The 18,297-nt window shown below is 42.3% G+C and overlaps 1 protein-coding gene across 5 annotated transcripts in view; it reads right to left on the reverse strand.

The window, feature by feature from the left end:
- Positions 1 to 3,164, reverse strand: part of atp11c (ATPase phospholipid transporting 11C (ATP11C blood group)) — a 53,307-nt gene extending 50,143 nt beyond the window's left edge. For 3 of the 5 annotated variants that reach the window (XM_028959970.1, XM_028959969.1, XM_028959968.1), the window contains exon 1: positions 2,591 to 3,164. In XM_028959970.1, the coding sequence (XP_028815803.1) occupies positions 2,591 to 2,617 (27 nt within the window). In that variant the 5' untranslated portion in view covers positions 2,618 to 3,164. The remainder of the gene's footprint in view (positions 1 to 2,590) is intronic. The other 2 variants (XM_028959966.1, XM_028959965.1) reach the window with 1 other exon arrangement.
- Between the last annotated feature and the right edge of the window lie 15,133 nt (positions 3,165 to 18,297).

The raw sequence follows: 18,297 nt of genomic DNA on the forward strand, positions 1-18,297 counted from the left end.
CGGGGGGGGCACTTCAGAAGACTGCTGCTACCTGGGCCGCCCCTTAAACTGCATGTGGAGGAAATGCTAGCACATAAACATTCTACGCAGGGAGCTTGTGGAGACTGCAAAGGAAACGACACAAAAGCAAAAGTTTCATTACTTCTGTTCTTGAGTCAAAACCGAAAAGAATTGGCAAGTGGAGGGTGTGGGGAAACCACTTCCCCGTTTTCTTATAGAAGGCTGGAATGTAAAGCTGTGCTCTGCCACTCGTACCTCTCCACAGTATCTTTAAGAGGGTGGAGGGGTGGGGCACATACCAAATCCCATCACACTTCCATCGCACTTTCGACTTTCCGCAAAGCGTTCAGCTGCCTTCAAGGGCTTGTGGGAACATCAAAGGCAATCTGTGTGATTTGGCATTCCTGTCAGGCCTCAGCAACTGCTGGAGCTTCCTCGTGTAATGCCCCTCGATGCCACCCCGGCAAAGCCATCTTTAATGAGTTTCCCAGAGATGCCGGCGCCCCGGATTTTAGCCGCACACTAGCCACGTCCCGGAGACCAGAGAGTGGCTCGTCGCTCACATGTGGTCCAGAACCTCAATTCTAAATGCAGGCGGCAAGGCGACAGCACAGGGTTTCAGTGACGGCTTCAGTAAATTTCAATGCATGAAGGCAGGGAAGGTGGTGGAGAAAATGAATTAAAATAACGTGCAATGACGCTGACGCCCTTTTCCGTAGCCAGAGGGAAACGCACGTCTATCTGGCAATAAACAGTACAGGCCAAAAGTTTGGACACACCTTCTCATTCAATGTGTTTTCTTTATTTTCATGACCATTTACATTGGTAGATTCTCACTGAAGGCATCAAAACTATGAATGAACACATGTGGAGTTATGTACTTATGAGCTTTGCACACTCTTGGCCTTCTCTCAATGAGCTTCAAGAGGTCTTCACCTGAAATGGTTTTCCCACAGTCTTGAAGGAGTTCCCAGATGTGTTTAACACTTGTTGCCCCTTTGCCTTCACTCTGCGATCTAGCTCACCCCAAACCATCTCGACTGGGTTCAGGGGTCCGGTGACTGTGGAGTGGAGACTTTTTGTTAAGTACATAACTCCACATGTGTTCATTCATAGTTTTGATGCCTTCAGTGAGAATCTACCAACATAAATGGCCATGAAAATAAAAACACATTGAAAGGTGTGTCCAAACTTTTGGCCTGTACTGTATAACGGCAGTGATACAGGGTGCAGGACAGAATCTTTAACCTCTTTTTACTGATGCCGCAATCTACGCCGCACACGTTCCCCATCGCCAACAGTGCTGCCTGACCGCACCAACAGGTTACTGGAGGATAATGCTCTGAAGAGTTGGTGTCTGCGCTCCACGCGCGGCAGGCAGAGGTCCAAACGTCGGCCGCTCACTGCAAATGATCAATTCTAAAAACTTACAGCCATAATGAGCTTAACAGGAAATCCAGATCAAATTCGCTCACAGGACCACAGCGCAGCTGCATCGTGTGCGAACAAAGCAAAAAGCAGAAGTGACGCCGCAACCATGTACAGAACACGTCCACAATGGTTTAAGCAGCACAAAACAAGATTCATGTGAAAATATTGCACAGCGCACCTTTTGACTACTAGTTCATCTTCGGCTCATTTAACTACTCATAGCAACAGGGCGCCCAGACTTTTGGATGCCACTTTAACATCCACTGCAGTCAGCAAAATCCACATTGCGGCAACTGGTTATGTGAAAAGGAGCAAGATATGAGACAATGAGGAGGAAGATGAGTTGATGGGTGAAAAGCTTAGCTCGCCACATTCATAAACATATATAATGCAATCCCTGTCTGTGTGCTACTCTAATTATTTATTATGTGACTATGAAGCAAATAAGCATAAAAGCTTTTTTAAATGCTTTAATAAGTGGCAATTCGGAATGGAAAGGGGTGGTAGTAGCCTAGTGGGTAACACACTCGCCTATGAACCAGAAGACCCGGGTTCAAATCCCACTTACTACCATCATGTCCCTGAGCAAGACACTTAACCCTGAGTGTCCCTGCAAATACTGATTGGAAGTCGCTCTGAATAAGGGCGTCTGATAGACGCTTTAAATGTAAATTAAAAAGTGCTGATGTTACCGAGAGGGGGAGGGGGGTCGTTCGGTCGTGGCGGGATAACTTAATGAAATGGCATTAGGAAATTAATTATTGAATTCCGGCAAAGGCGGGTAGTTTTTTTTTTCCCCAAATATCCTAATGATTGGCCAGCAACTTTGCACGCGAGTCTTTCGCGGAGGGGAACCGGGAGGTTTTAACGCGGCTACCAGGAAGTTAGCAGGCTAACTGAAAATCTGGAGCAGAGAGGTGTGTGTGTGTGTGTGTGTGTGTGTGTGTGTGTGTGTGTATATACTCTCTCTCCCTCTCTCTCCCTCTCTCTCTCTCTCGCTCAGGTTTTGACGCCTCGCGCGCGCCACGTTTTAACAGGTAAACAGCGACCGACCGCCGGTCCGTGCAGGAACCTGACGCTCAGACAGAAGGAAGGAAGGAAGGAAGGAACAGAGACTCTCATCACACACACATCCATCCATCCATCCATCCATACGTACCAAGTGGTTCAGTCTCCTTCGCAGCATATTGCAGTTTTCTTGCCTTCTTTGGTACCCGAAGACGCCGGAGGGAACGAAATGCAATAAGCACAATTCCCCTGTTTTGCTTAGTTTAGTTTTTTTCGTCCAAGTACAAGCTTCACCGACGACCAGATAACTTTACATGAATGGTGGCGTGGGAACGACTCGCTATCTATTTCCTATCCTGTTCCTCCCGGCTGTGCGCGGTGTCGCAGTGCTGCTACATCGTCTCCATTTCCGCGGAACTCGCGCCCCCCGAACCATTCGCATTCTCCGCTCCGACGGCCGTCCGCGCTGCGGCGTTCAGCGCCGCTCTTCTAAGCCCGGGGCTGCTGGGCTCCGCGGCTGCATCGTGTCGGCTCCTCTGCCCTGTTGCTGCGCTTCCTTCCAACGGTGCGGCGCAAGCGCGTGCGGTCCCCTCAGCCGCGCGCATTAAAGACGCGGCCCATCGCGATTATTACGACCGTAAACCGCACAAGTTACTGTTCGTCGGTTCCTGTTCGTCACTTGCTGCCTGTCAAACAATTTTTACTCCAGCTACCCCCCCCCCCTCTTACGATTACAAGCGCCGCCTACTCAATGTGCGGTAGTGTGTCGCAGAGCATTCTGGGAAATGTAGTACATTTTTGGTAAACACCTTAGCTGTCAGTTGAACTGCAGTGGGGTTCAGTTTATCACTAGACTGTTGACATTCATGTCCAAGCAAGAAGTAATTATATGTGGTCTTTTATTATCATGAATCATTTGTATAAGTCTAGATCATGTCACCTTTTACTCTTATGTATGACTATCTTGAAAAGCATTTATTGCAAAGTACAATATATGATGTAATATCCCCTTAAATAAAGAAGGGCATTACTGATCACAAAATATCAATTGTGATCCAAATATTTTTTGAAGTGACTATGGAATACATTTCTGTATTCAAATATTTAAATAAACTTTGCATGTATTTCTTGGCCATGGTAAAGTGCCACAAATACTCAGGAGCCTCAAATTCCTAGGAAAATAAAGAGAGAGAAAGTTGTACCTGTGTTGCCTGAATGGTGTTTTTTAGCTTTTGATGGATAAAGTGTGCCCTAAAATACTTAAAGCTCTTACTTGTACTAGCAGCATCTAGCTTTCATTTACCGGGGTGGGATACAGTAGTGGTCTTTTGCATTCTTTTCTCTTTTTTTTTTTTAATCAATTCTTTTGTGGCATGTGAAATCTACGTTGAAAGGTAGGCTGTGAAATTCTAAATTGCCAGTGTACATGAATTTTGAATGGTTAGTAGTAGCCAGGTTCAAACCCCACTTACTACCTTTGTGTCCCTGAGCAAGAAATATAGCCCGGAGTGTGTGGAAGATTACGCCATTGCGGTAGTATTACTATTTGCCAGCAATTTACTTCGAACGAGAAAAAATATTTCGAACGAGTCTTAATCTTGTGTCTATAGTGACACCGTGTGGCTAGTGTGTTTATAACATGTTCGTTGTTTAAAAATTGCTTACTATACACACGTGGACAAAATTGTTGGTACCCTTCAGTCAATGAAAGAAAAACTCAAAATGGTCACAAAAATAACTTGAATCTGACAAAAGTAATAATAAATAAAAATTCTATGAAATTTAACCAATTATCAACAGAATTATAAAAAAAAATAAACTCATGAAACAGGCCTGGATAAAAATGATGGTACCCCTAACTTAATATTTTGTTTGTTAACGTTTCTCTCTAGAATCCCTTGATAGTCTTGAAATTTCATTGTACCCTGCACAGATTCAAGACACCCTGTGCCAGATGCAGCAAAGCAGCCCCAGAACATAACAGAGCCTCCTCCATGTTTCACAGAAGGGAAATGTTTCAAGACTGTGTTCTTTTCTTGATATGCTTAATTTTTCTGTCTGTGAACATAGAGCTGATGTGCCCTGGCAAAAAGTTCAATTTTTGTCTCATCTGTCCATAGGATATTCTCCCAGAATCTTTGTGGCTTGTCCACATGTAGTTTGACAAATTCCAGTCTGGCTTTTTTATGATTTGTTTTCAACAATGGTGTCCTCCTTGGTCGTCTCCCATGAAGTCCACTTTGGCTCAAACAACGACGGATGGTGCGATCTGACACTGATGTTCCTTGAGCTTGAAGTTCACCTTGGATCTCTTTAGAAGTTTTTCTGGGCTCTTTTGTTAGCATTCGTATTATCCGTCTCTTTGATTTGTCATCAATTTTCCTCCTGCGGCCATGCCAGGGAGGTTGGCTACAGTCCCATGGATCTTACATTTCTGAATAATATGTGCAACTGTAGTCACAGGAACATCAAGCTTCTTCGAGATGGTCTTATAGCCTTTACCTTTGACATGCTTGTCTATAATTTTCTTTCTAATCTCCTGAGACAACTCTTTCCTTTGCTTCCTCTGGTCCATGTTGAGTGTGGTACACACCATGTCACCAAACAACACAGTGACTACCTGGAGCCCTAAATATAGGTCCACTGACTGATTACAAGATTGTAGACACATGTGATGCTAATTAGTGGACACACCTTGGATGAACATGTCCCTTTGGTCACATTATTTTCAGTCTTTTCTAGGGGTATTTTTGTCCAGGCCTGTTTCATGAGTTTATTTGTTTTAATAATTCTGTTGAAGCATGGTTGAAAAGCAATGTCTGACTTTTATTAGTTAAATTTCATCGAATTTTTATTTATTATTACTTTTGTCAGATTCAAGTTATTTTTGTGACCATTTTGAGTTTTTCTTTCATTGACTGAAGGGTACCAACAATTTTGTCCATGTGTGTAATAACTGAAGAAATAACATCTGCTGCTATTGAAAATATTAGGTTATTGTAAATGGCACTACTCTAAATAGAATGGAATAAATTAACATTGACAACCCAAGAAATCATGTTTTCAGTTTTCTCATTACAAATTAGTATTAGGAAAGAAACAAACTGTTAAAAAAACTACATAAGTATTTAGACCATACACAAATATATGAGGAATAGGATCGTTTGAAGATAAATAATGGTACTAAAATGTTAAAGTCTTGAGTCACTATTTTAGTTTTCTACCTTTATCCGGCTGCACTGTTTCTCCTATAAAATTCTCCTTCTAAACTACAGATGCCTGCCCATCCTTTCCCCCTCAGTATTCATCTCACCCTAGGTCCATGGACAAAGGACTCTATCTCTATCCCTCAAACCAGCCTGTGCTCCTTTGGTGCTTTGATGCTGCTGCTACTGCTGTTTGGAATTCCTTACCCTCCAACAACTATAATTACATTTTCTACAGCCATCTGAAAACCCACATATTATTTAAGGCCTACAGGCTCTAAGCTAATTTAAAGTGACATTAGTTGCTAAACAAAGTTATTATTGTTATATAATATTCTAAATATGTCAAGTGAAACCTGGTTACTTGATCTGGATTAAGCAGTTATGAATAGTGAGTGAATGTGCAAACCTAACAAATATTGTATGCATCCAACCAGCTTCATTTTATTTAAACAAAGCTATCCTTTAAATATATGTTCTGTAGTGCCTTTATCAAAAGCCCTGTGGTTGTTCAACATTTGCAGTTACACTTGAATTTTATATTGAGCCATTTTCCATGCAAAATGAATGTCCTCAATTATATTAATCAAGTTTTGTTCGTTTTGTTTTTGTCATTTATTCACATACATTTCAAAACAGGCACTACTGTAGTGATCTCGTTCAGAACTAGATGTAATGTGAACATGTGACCGCATGGTGGCAGCAAAACAAAGATATTTGCAGTTGATCTGTTCGCGACCTGGGCTCAGCTGTCAATCAAAAGAGCTTGAATGGATCTTTGAAGCAAATACATGTATGGGAATAGTAATTTGTAGCAGATATTCACAACAGTTTACTTAGACTTTGTTTGGAAAAAAAAAAAAAAACTCTTAATGCCAATTATGGTCGCCCAATCAACATCCGGGATACTGGACCCACGGTCGTGACTCAGTCCTCTGCGCAATATTACAATAAATGGCATGAATTAAATGGTACACTGAGTGACATGTTCCCTGCAACAAATACAGTTATATTACCTCAAACTCACATTCATTAACCCTTCTATTATTTACTTATATTCTAAAATGCACTTTGCTGGTGTTATGATTAATACATACGGAAAGTTTTTGGAAAGTCAGTAATTTACAGTACAGTAATTTATTGCCTTTGGTGCAATACATTTTTTTTTGTCTTATTTTGCAGGCTGTCCTGATCGCCTTCCAGGGTTTCTTTAGAGAAAGAGATATAGGACAAGACCCACATTCCTGGACATATGACATTCCATCACAGCCTCTCTTCCTACTTATGGCTCTGCTGAGCACCTTAGTTGTCCCCAACCGCCCCCCCCTCCCCAAGCTAGGGCCACAGGACTAATGCTGGGAAACCTGTGCAGCCATCTGTCCTGAAAAAAAACACCCGCCCACCCTTTCTGCCTCCTCCTCCTCTGCTCTCTCTCTCTCCACACATCCCTCATTCCCACACTGGCCTTTTGTCAGTAGTTCCTGTCCTGTAGCTGGGCGTGGCCTGTCCAGGAGCAGCCGAGGCACCTGCAAATGGGACAAAGAGCCGAGGACGCACTGAAGCACGAGAGAGAGTGAGATGGGCCAAGAGAGGTGGACAGGGAGAAGGCACAGCAGGCGGAGAGATTAGGAACGTGCAGGCAAGGAAGATCCCGGAGTGGAGGATGGGTGGCGGGGACAGAGGGAGGGGAGAGTGGGCAGCTCTGTCACTCCAGTCTGTGTGAGTCCAGCCTTTTTCAGGCGCACAGAGACTGACAGCTTTTGTGGGTTACGCTCCTACACAATGGTGCCGTTTTAATGGGCAGCAAAGAGAAAGAAAAAAAAAAAAAAACAGAGCAAGGAGCTTTTTTTCCAAAGGATTGGGGAAGGAAGAGAGGTTATAGAAGAAGGCTGTATGGGGGGGTTGGAGTTTTTTTTTTTTTTACTGCTTTTCTTGGCCAATTCATGGGCATTCGTTATTCACTCAAAGCAGTCCGGTGGAGGAATGCCACGGCATCAATTAGAATGTGTTAGTAGATAGTGCCGAGGCCTTTTCTCTCCCTTTTGCTCACGGGACAACACCGTCCCACTATAGGAGGTGTCAGGCCCACAAAGCTCTTTTTGTCAGCCTCTCTCCATTACACTACCAGCGCAATATGTAAGGTGGGGACTCTTTTGATTTAAATTAAGTGGAAAAAACACTAAATCCTATTTTTATTCAGCACGGATAATGGTGTTATACTCCATAAAGGTCTTTAACTACTTATCTGTGGCTTAAAATCACCCTGCCGCCCATTCTCTCGGCCTGGGTGCCATGCCTGCTCAAGCAGCATTATATTTACTCAATAGCCGATGGTAAAAGGGACCCTGTTAAACAAGACGGCTTGTGGCATTAACTGCCTCATCACTTCTAATTGTGCATCAGTGGGTCAACTCTGTGTTGTTGCGGTCTCCTGTAAAAAAAAACACACACACACACACACACGTGCAATTTCAAACTGTATCTACTACAGCATGCCACTGTTGCGCCACGTGTTTAGATGATGCCAGGATCTGGTGAATAATGGGCTCATCTTACTTCTAGAAGCAGGAGGTAAAAGAACGGAAGTAGAAGAAAGATCTACTTCTAGTCACAATCAAGTGTCAGGAAGAGGTAACGCTTTTTAAAACGGGTAATTTAGGAAAAGAAGCCCTGTTTTGATGGAAAAGTGAAGGTCCTTAAGAATTTTATCATGTATATATTTTGATGAGTGTCATTCAGTTGACACATTAATATTTTGTTTTCATTTTAGTTCTTTAAATCCCAGGAAATCTCTCCATGTGGCGCATGGCGAGTGCGGCTGACATGACGTATCTGAACACGTTGTGGATCCCTAGCTGAGGAGTAGCAGGAAGTCAGGCTCGGTGGTTTTGAGCTCCTCTTGGGATGGGGGGAGGAAGGATGATCCAGCTGGCACGTGTGCACAAATGGATCTGAAGAGTTTTGTTCTCTTCAAATTTAATGTGAACTCACTGGAAGGAGCCGATAGGTGTTTTTTTTTTCTTGAATGTGAGCAATTACGCTTCATTTGGGAGCAAAATGAGGGGAATTTGCATCCACTGAATGGGGAAGCTGGGAAAAGAAAGTGCGCAGAAAGTGCAGTAAATTGGTGCAAACGGAGGAGCCATGCAGAAATGCATCTCCGCTATAATTGTATAATTGTGGAATGGTATAAATGCAGCAGCCAATTAAACTTCCTTCTTCGGCGAGGCACTGAAGAATCGGCGCTGGGGGCTGAAGGAAATCTGAGTATTGCCATATTGTAGAAAAAAAAAACAAGAAAAGAAATATGCCTCTTCCGTGAAGGAATCATTTGCACCAAAATGAAAAATCTGAAATGTGGGCAGATGTCTTCACACCCCCGGGGGGTTGTGGGTGAATTGGTACGGTTGGTACAGAGGCCAAACCCTTCCTGTCTCGTACATGGAAAGCAGGGCAGGGAAGAGTGGATCGAGGTGTGGAGGATGCTGGTTTCGGAAGCAGGCCCATGATGGCCACACCTTCGATAGAATTAAACGCAACTCCCTTAAAACGTTGGAGTGGAGGATTTTAGGGGTTGGAGGAAACCGATTTAACGAATGCTGATTCATTGATGCCCTTTTGGGGCTGTATAACATGGAGATGCAGACACAGAGTAAACACTGGCACCAAGTCTGACAAGTTGTAGATGTGACATGAGCCCTCATTTAGCAAATTTAATTCTAAATTATGCAAGCTGCTTCTGTTCAGCAAAACGACCAAGCTGCTGATAAGTGGCCGTGTTACAGAGGCTCATTCAAAGGCACTTGCAATTTCAAATATTCACTAGATTCACATATGGACACACTGGTTTACTTGTACCAATTTAGTTCACACTGACTCTAGACCATGTCAATCAGAGACTAGACTGTGCGGTTTTGATTTTTTTCGTAGCTCGGTACGATGCAAAATTCTCCCCACAGACCCCCATGCTGTGCCTTTGAGTCTGGATGTAGGTGACGGGGTCAGGCACTGGTTTCCCACGCTGAGGGGTAGGTAGGCACAGGTGTCTGGCTGGCCGAGCAGAGATGAGGGGACGTGAGGGGACGTGAGGGTGGCCGAGGCCCCCGGGGCCCAAATCGTTGGCCCATGGCCGCTGTGAATGCAGGGCTCCCAGGGGCCACCTCAATAGGCCGAGTTCCACTTGAAGGGGAGAGAAAGGGCCGTTTCAGCCGATGCCCAGCAGGAAGGATATGGTTGTGGAAGACCCCTTTCAGGAAGCTGGGTGCGTCTGAAGGCTGTCACAGCAGATGAGTACTCGGCAAACAGCGTGAACAAGGATTTGAACCAGAAAACCAACAGGGCCTTGACAATATTGTGATTGGGGCTTGTCTCCTTAGTGTGGACTGAATAGCCAATCGAGAGCAAGAACAAGTGTGCATTCATGGGCCTTTGCGCCGTGTTTGCGGCGGTGGGGGTGGCTGGGTAAAAATCATGGCCGGAGAGACAGGGCCTCTGCCTCTGGGAATCACCTTCTGGAATTTTATAAAGTCATTCCTTCTGCCCCCATCTTCGCAAGAAATCGAATCTCGTGTGAAAGGCCAGAATTAATCGGCTTTGAGCCACAACAATTGGCCCTGAAACGAAAGAGGAAACACCAACAGAGAGTTCGCATTTTTTTTTCTTCCCTTCAGACCCCAAGTTATAAAATTGCCTGATGTTGCCAAGAGGAAGTAATATCACATCATCGACAGCTTCCTGCCAGGTCATACAGCCATTGGATTTATTTTCAGTTCGAACTTTATCAGACACAAATTCGAATTTGCTTGCATGCAAGGGGGCAGAATTGCTCTGTCATGCTTTGTAAGCTGTACAGATGTCCTGTTTTTTTTATTACACACATACCAGTACCATATACACAAAATATATAACAACAGACACTCACTAGAGGCATTGACTAGGGCTGTGGCTACATTGTATAGATTCAAACATACATTGTACAATATTTGTATTAATTTCTATGTAAAAATGATATGTAAAATATGTAAAAAATAATTTATACATTTATTGTGTATTTGATATTTTATTAATATTAATGAGTATCCAAGACATTCTTGATAAGCAATATACTGTGTAATTAACATTTTCAAATTCATTTTCAAAGTTCTTGCTGTGACTTGCTGGTTTCACTGGCATGTACATTAAGATCAGTTGGAAACATCTTGTCAGTTCCACTATGAAATGAGCCTTCCCACAACCCCGCTGATTGGACTAATTGGGATGCATGTGTCCCTCTAATCTTACTTATTCCATTTCGCACGGCCACTGTCACCACGGTGACGTGAATTTTGGTGGTTGGTGTGTCAGGCCTGCTCTTAGTTTAGTTGAGGTTAAAATCAACATCTGATCTAAGAAATATATTAATACATATATTTTAATCATTAATATATTAAAATGTGATTTGTTAATAGGTGATATGCTAAAAGTCCCACTTCCAGCAATTGATTAAATTTGACTTCTCACATTGTAAATTCTTAAGTACAATAACATGTATCTTTGTAATGGCTGCAAGTGAAAACTGAGTTACATGGCTGCCTGAAAATATCCATAGTCTCAAATAGATATTATGAGAATAATTTTAATTATGTAAAAAATATTCAAAACCTTCAAACCTGGATTAAATATTTTTTTCTTATTGTCTTTTATTCAGTTATTACTTTAAATTTGGTATGTTGTTGAACTGACACCTATATTTCAATGCGTACGTAAAACACAACCTGCCTGAATTCCTCCAGCGTTCCCTGACTGGCACACTGAATCTGACACCCAGGGTAAACCAAGGATCCCGAGCTCATTCCTAAGGAGCACAATGTTCTTAATGATGTGGGAAAGGAAGTTGAGAGAGATGCTGACTGTGGGTGGGGCGCTGGGCGGGGCAGGGGCCACCTGTGGCCTACGTCACCTGCCCCAGCGTAGCAGGGGATTAGCGAAAGGGAAGAGTGCAGGTATTATGCCGAGCCTGGGAGATTCGGGAAGCAGCGGAGGGGGATTGAGGGTTAGGGTTTCCTCTAAGAATGCCAAAAAATGGGAATCGGCTTTCATTTAAACATCTGATGTGGTGGAACAAATCCGCTGCATGTACAGAAATAGTTCTGGCACTTGGTAGATGCGTGGTATCATTTGTGTCTTCAGTCTATCAAAAAACACTCAAAACAAAGCAGATCTTGTGTGCAAATTAAGCAAGTGTTTATTAAAAAAAAAAAAAAAACATCGGCTGCACTGAAAAAGGAGCATGTGACTGAAGTGAATGAGGATTACATCAAAACTGACCAAATCTTGGCTTCTGTCTGCTTTTTTGTGTGTGGTTGTGAGCGCCTTTTTTTTAAACTCTTGCATGCATTTATCGGCCTATTTATCTGACGGGTGACAAAGAGCGATGTTGTCTGCCGCAGAAGAAGGCCCAACTCTCTCGGCTTGTGTGAGGATAAGGCTGTGATGGAATGAGAGGGGAAGGACTGCGGTTCTTCCATTGAAAGTCGCTGGGCCACGCTGAATTAGCTCCATTTGCCTGTGAATAGGGCTTTCCCATTATTCTTGTTAGGGAGCTGTCACATCGAATGGAGAAAGTGAAAACCTCCTTTTATCAACCTTTTCCCAAGTGAAACAGAACAGGCAATCAATAACTGAATTCTAAAAAAAAAAAGGGGGACAAAGTCACGCAGAATGATCTGGGGGTGTTGGAAAAAAGAGGGATTTGTCAAATTTCTAATGGGAAGGGGGGGGGAGCACATATGTGAGCTTTAGAGTGTTAGAACCACAACCATTTTTAAAAAAGAATTATTTTTAAGGCCCTTATTATTATTTAAGGCAATAGTTCAAGTTAAAGTTAAATACATGTAGAAAATAGAGAAACATAATTATAAATGTCACACAACAAGATAACATGATGATATAAACAAATCAAATCTATTTAATAAACAATTAAAAAATAATTCTATATATTTTTTGCCATCATATTATGTGCTTCCCTGCATCTGCAGATTTCAAGGTAATACAGTGACTCTACAGTCACTCCTCTAATGTTCAGTTTCTTGTGCTGTAAAAAGAAACAGCGTAAAAAATACACTAGTGTATTCATGAATCATAAAAGTTATTTACAGAGAACAGACACATGCGAAAATGTTACCACCAAATAACATCCAGACACTGACTTATTAGAGAGCAATTAATGTGAATAAGATTTCCATCCCTGGACACAGAGGATTATTACAATTATTTTCTCTTATATTTTTCCATTTAATTTTGAGATGATTTCGTTTAAATCATCTCAAAACTATATTTTGTTTCTCAAAAGCACATAATAATTTATTGTTGTTTTTATATGCTGCATCTGCATTAATAGCAGGGAGAATCTTGGTGTTAGACATTCATCAGCGGAATTTCTCATACTGCTGCTCCCAATGTTTTCCGCTGGATGGACAAAATGAACTGCTTCATTTGCTCTCATCAATCAACTCGGTAATTGATGTCTTAATTGATGGCAGTGTTATACAGTTAACTGAGCCGCTCCACCGCAGACTGTCATTGTTCAGGCTGTGCAGACGCTCTGCCCAGCAACCGGACACAAGTCTGTGAGAGGAAAACCATGCCATAATAATATATAATATATTTTGATATTTCTTGCTATTCACTTTGTTATTACAGTATTCCAATCACTTTTTTCTGGCAGTGAACAATATTTGCATGCTATATTTAGATAATATACTACTACAGTATAGCTAGAAGTGGTGCTTACATATGAAACAAAAATTCAGTTTTGATTATGATATTAGTTTCACGTAAATGGTGTTCATTCTGGTAGACCTCTCTCTCTCTCCCTCTGTTTCCATGGTTGCTGTGACTGATGTAATTGTCATCCATCCATTCTTCCTTCATCACACTCCAATGAAATCAGTCAGTCACATAAATCACTGCAGTAATGAGGATACAGAATTCCATGAATTTCCCTGGAAATTTCAACCAACCAACCCAGCTCACAGAAGACATGCTTTATCTCTGAAGTCCAGGCCAGAAAACTGATTTTTTTCACAGACTCTTCTTGATTATTAGACATCAGTTCAACTGGGCAGTTTTCAGTCTAAATGCCTTTTGAATCCAAAGGTACATTTCCAAAACATGTTGATTTGGGTTCCAGTGTGGCTTTAGTTTGCTCTAACGCCCCAATTCATCGCAGAAAGCTGATCAGCTACTTAAACAGACAATGACTTGCCATTCACTGAAGGACTCTATCCAACTTCAGACAAAATTGTTTGCTGCCAAACCTCTATTGATGTTGGTTTTTCTTGGCCCACAACTGTGAGGATCCGATAAAGGGGCGTCGGGGGGGAGAAGTGAGGTCGGCGTTCCCAGGCTCCTGACTCCGTGTCTGGGCCGGGCCAGTGGTTTCGTGGCGCTGGAGGGCAGGATCCTCGTCTCTTAATTGCATTCAATTACCGCACTTTCCCACCATCTCTCTTCCACAGCCCAGCACCTGTGAACAAGGACAGAATGTGACAATGGCACCCTGCTGAAGTGGGGTACAAAAAAAAAAGAAGAAGAAGACGTCGACTGTCGAGTGCAGCTGTGGCTTAATTATCATCAAGCAGCCGTTGCATCTGTGTACAAACAATCCAGCAGCTGTCGAGCTTGAAGGAACCTATCAGCACAGGTTTCAGAGCTGAGAGCTCGCCTCACACACCCACCTCACTTCAGATCAGAGGAGATCATAGGGTCTGATTAAGGTATTTAGGTTAAAGAACCCTCCTATGATGGATTCTAAATCTGGTTTCCTGTAAAATACTGAATGGGGGACTAGAAGAGGTAACTGCTACATTTTGAGACTGGAGTAACAAGCAACAATAACCCTAAAATCTTTGCTTGCACAGAGTTTTTGAAGGATCTCTGCACCTCGCAGCTTCCAAAGATCTTGGAGAACCAACACAGATCTCCTGTTAGACTTCCTCAAATTCCTCTGTCTAGATGGGTGAACTGTTTTCTGCCAGTTGTGAGCTGATCTTCTTATTTCCGCTTCTTCTTCTGTGGTGTCTCTGTGGCACAATCGGTTCGCGTTCACAATCGCGCTCAACTGTTAACCGAAAGGTTGTTGGTTCAAACCCACCCAGGGATAAAAAATGGTTTGAACACATGTGGAGTTATGTACTTGACAAAAAAGTGGAGACCTGGCCTCAGCAGTCACCAGACCTGGACCCAATCTAGATGGTTTGGGGTAAGCTGGACCGCAGAGTGAAGGAAAAGGGGCAACAAGTGCCAAACACCTCTGGGAACTCCTTCAAGACTGTTGGGAAACAATTTCAGGTGACGACCTCTTGAAGCTCATCGTGAGAATGCCAAGAGTGTGCAAAGCAGTAATCAGAGCAAAGGGCGGCTATTTTGAAGAAACTAGAATATAAAACTTGTTTTCAGTTATTTCACCTTTTTTTGTTAAGTACATAACTCCTCATGTGTTCAGTCATAGTTTTGATGCCTTCAGTGAGAATTTACCAATGTAAATTCATGAAAATAAAGAAAACACATTGAATGAGAAGGTGTGTCCAAACGTTTGGCCTGGACTGTACGTATGTGTGTGTGTGTGTGTGTGTGTGTGTGTGTGTATTCAGCTGAAGATGAAGAAAGGTCACACAGGATTGGTTCTCAAACGTCATTACTAACAGTTCTTTAACTTCACTGGCTTCTTCTGAACATAAACTGTCCTGAATATTAATGAGCATGGCTTTTCTTGCCGCCTTCTTGGATAATTTCTGCTTTTACTTCCTGCAACAACTGCACGAAGGATAATGAACAGCTTGGTACCAATCTTAGTCCTTTTTTGTGCTTGATGTCTTTTATTATTGCCTGAATATTTACTTACGGTAGAAAGTACCGCGATAGTGAGCAGTGGTGTCAACGAAACATCATTGTTGGTCGTTAATCTGATCATTAATTTGCAGATTCATTATGATAACAAATCATCCACATGGATAGTTTCAGTCACATTAACTTTCAAATGGAAAAACAAAATACAGTCCATATGACACCAGTGAAATTGATTTCATCCAACTCGAATTCAAACATGCTTTTTTCGAACACAGTAAGAAGTCATAAGCAGTTACACGGGTGCCCCATTGTTGTTGTGAAATGTTTTTCTGCTTGCACACAAAGGAACCTTACTCAAAAAATGCAGTAAAATGTCATTCGAACCAGGGGCAGCTATTTTTGGGGAAAATAATCGAATTTGACCCTCCTTTCAGCATTTTTTACAATCAAAAACTCAAAAGACATTCTTAATTGAATAAATATTTTTGTAAATTATATAAATCTTCAAACTTTTATATTGACCTGCGGGCCACAAGTTTGAGTCCCCTGTCCTAGAGTGATAAAATACTGCTGTTTATTTGTTTATGTGTTAACACATCTTTTATTTTTACAATTATCGCGAACCAGTCCCCCTGCAGTTTAGATTTCTTACTGGCAGCTATTTAAAGTGCTGGATGAGTCCCTGGCTCACATTTTTGTGACTAGGAGGCAGACATGTTAATTAATGAAGTGAACAACAGGTATGTGGCCCTAATCTGGCTTAATGTTGTAATTTTTTTACATGGTTATTTAATTTATAATGGAATAATCTCACTTATTAGTTTAAGGAGTTTAGACTGGGATGGGAGAAAGTGAAAGTGAAGTGATTGTCATTGTGATACACAGCAGCACAGCACACGGTGCACACAGGGAAATGTGTCCTCTGCCTTTCACCCATCACCCTTAGTGAGCAGTGGGCAGCCATGACAGGCACCCGGGGAGCAGTGTGTGGGGACGGTGCTTTGCTCAGTGGCACCGTCTGTGCTCAGTGGATTCAAACCGACAACCTTCTGATTACGGGGCCACTTCCTTAACTGCTAGGCCACCGCTGCCCCAGACAGTTATAAATACTTTAACTGTAACTGGAAAAAACATAAAACTTTTAACTTTAAATTGGACTACACACACACTGTGTACAATTGTATCTATTCACATGTAAATATGCTTTTTAAATTTTATTTATAAGCACATGCCCCATTGTGATGAATGTACTGTAATTACATTTATCATTTATTTGAAAATATAAAAAATATTGTGCAATAATATTTAATATTATCGTTTTATGTATAAACATATAAATTGTCAATTGCCTTGAGCTTTTCTCCATTTGTCAAATGCAATTCAGTTGTGTTATATAATTAAATGGATGTGGTGCGTTTTGGAAAAAATATGTGCTTTGCATATTTAAAACTATGACAGAAACAAGTGTAAGACAGCTGCTCAGATGGGGAATGACCTTGCATTTTTTTATTTAATATTCTGCAGACTCTAAGAGTAACTGAAATGGAAATAATATTTAGTAGAACTGAGGTTTTCTAAGTAAAGTGACTTTTTCTGCATAAGAGCACGTGAACCACAAAACACTGTGTTCCACCGGCAACAACTGCAACAATGAACATGTTCATTTTGTTCGTGCTTGTAATTTACTGTAGTAATAATGACTATAGAGTGATGCTGTGCTCCAGATGTTTTCTGTATTGTTTCACACCCGCCTCAGCCTGATTCTCCCATGCAATACGGTCATCAATTCGCGTTTCTATATTCAACCCTCAGAAGGCATTTATCACTGCCATGCCGCTCGCCGGAGAGTGAAAGGTGAGGCTGCAGTGTGGGAAATGACCGAGCGCCAGAGCAGCCGAGGGGAAGTGTGGGAGAGTGAGGGGGCTGGAGACCTCAGCAGGAGATCCCTCCCTCACTCATGCCTGGTCCCTCGGATGCCCAGTCGCCACGGTGCAGGCTCCCGGAATGCGCCGGAACACAATGGTGGAGCGGGACCTTGCTCCCTGATAACCACATTAAATACCCTCCAACATCTGCTGGGGCACAGAGAAGCCCCCCGCCCGGCCCCCTACCTCTAGGCCATCACCCCTCGGCCCCCGTTCCCAAACGCTAATCATTAACCCAGGGGTGCCTGGGAGCGGCCTGTGCAACGGCCTCTTATTTGTCAGAGAGGATTTGTGGGGGCTCATATATCACAGCTAGCACCGTGACAAGGGTGTCGCCGGTGGCAGGGGGGACATTCACACCCACCAGCCACACTCACAGGCTCAGGGCCTGAGTAGGAGGACCATCAATGCACCATCACAGAAGCAGACCGCAGCAAGCCGATATTCTCATTGCGTGGCTGTGTGTGTCTGACCCTCAGCCTGCATTTTTATTAGCAATGTCCTCTCTGACAAGACCAACATGCCAGACCAACACTGACACAGTAGAGTCCAGTGCTGGACTGTACTGCTTCAGCATGGAGTTACCATAAGATGTAACTGAAGAGTTGAATGTTTAAATCTGTATCACACTTACTATAGGAAGCACTCTTTTCAATAAGTGAATCTCAGAAAATGTATTATTAAGTGAATTATATGAAATATAAATTGATATATTATTTAAGTCGTATATATATAAAGCTCAATACGGCTTAAATAATAATTTAAATACAGTTACTATTAAAGCAGGGAAGAGTTGTTATTTAATGACTAGTGTTGAAAAGTGTTTTACTTTTTTTTTAGATACTTTTCTTACATACTTATAATAGCAGTAAGACAGGTGGAGCTCCGCTGCAGGGGAG

Source organism: Denticeps clupeoides, chromosome 18 (genome assembly GCF_900700375.1).
Source record: "Denticeps clupeoides chromosome 18, fDenClu1.1, whole genome shotgun sequence".
NCBI lineage: Eukaryota > Metazoa > Chordata > Actinopteri > Clupeiformes > Denticipitidae > Denticeps > Denticeps clupeoides.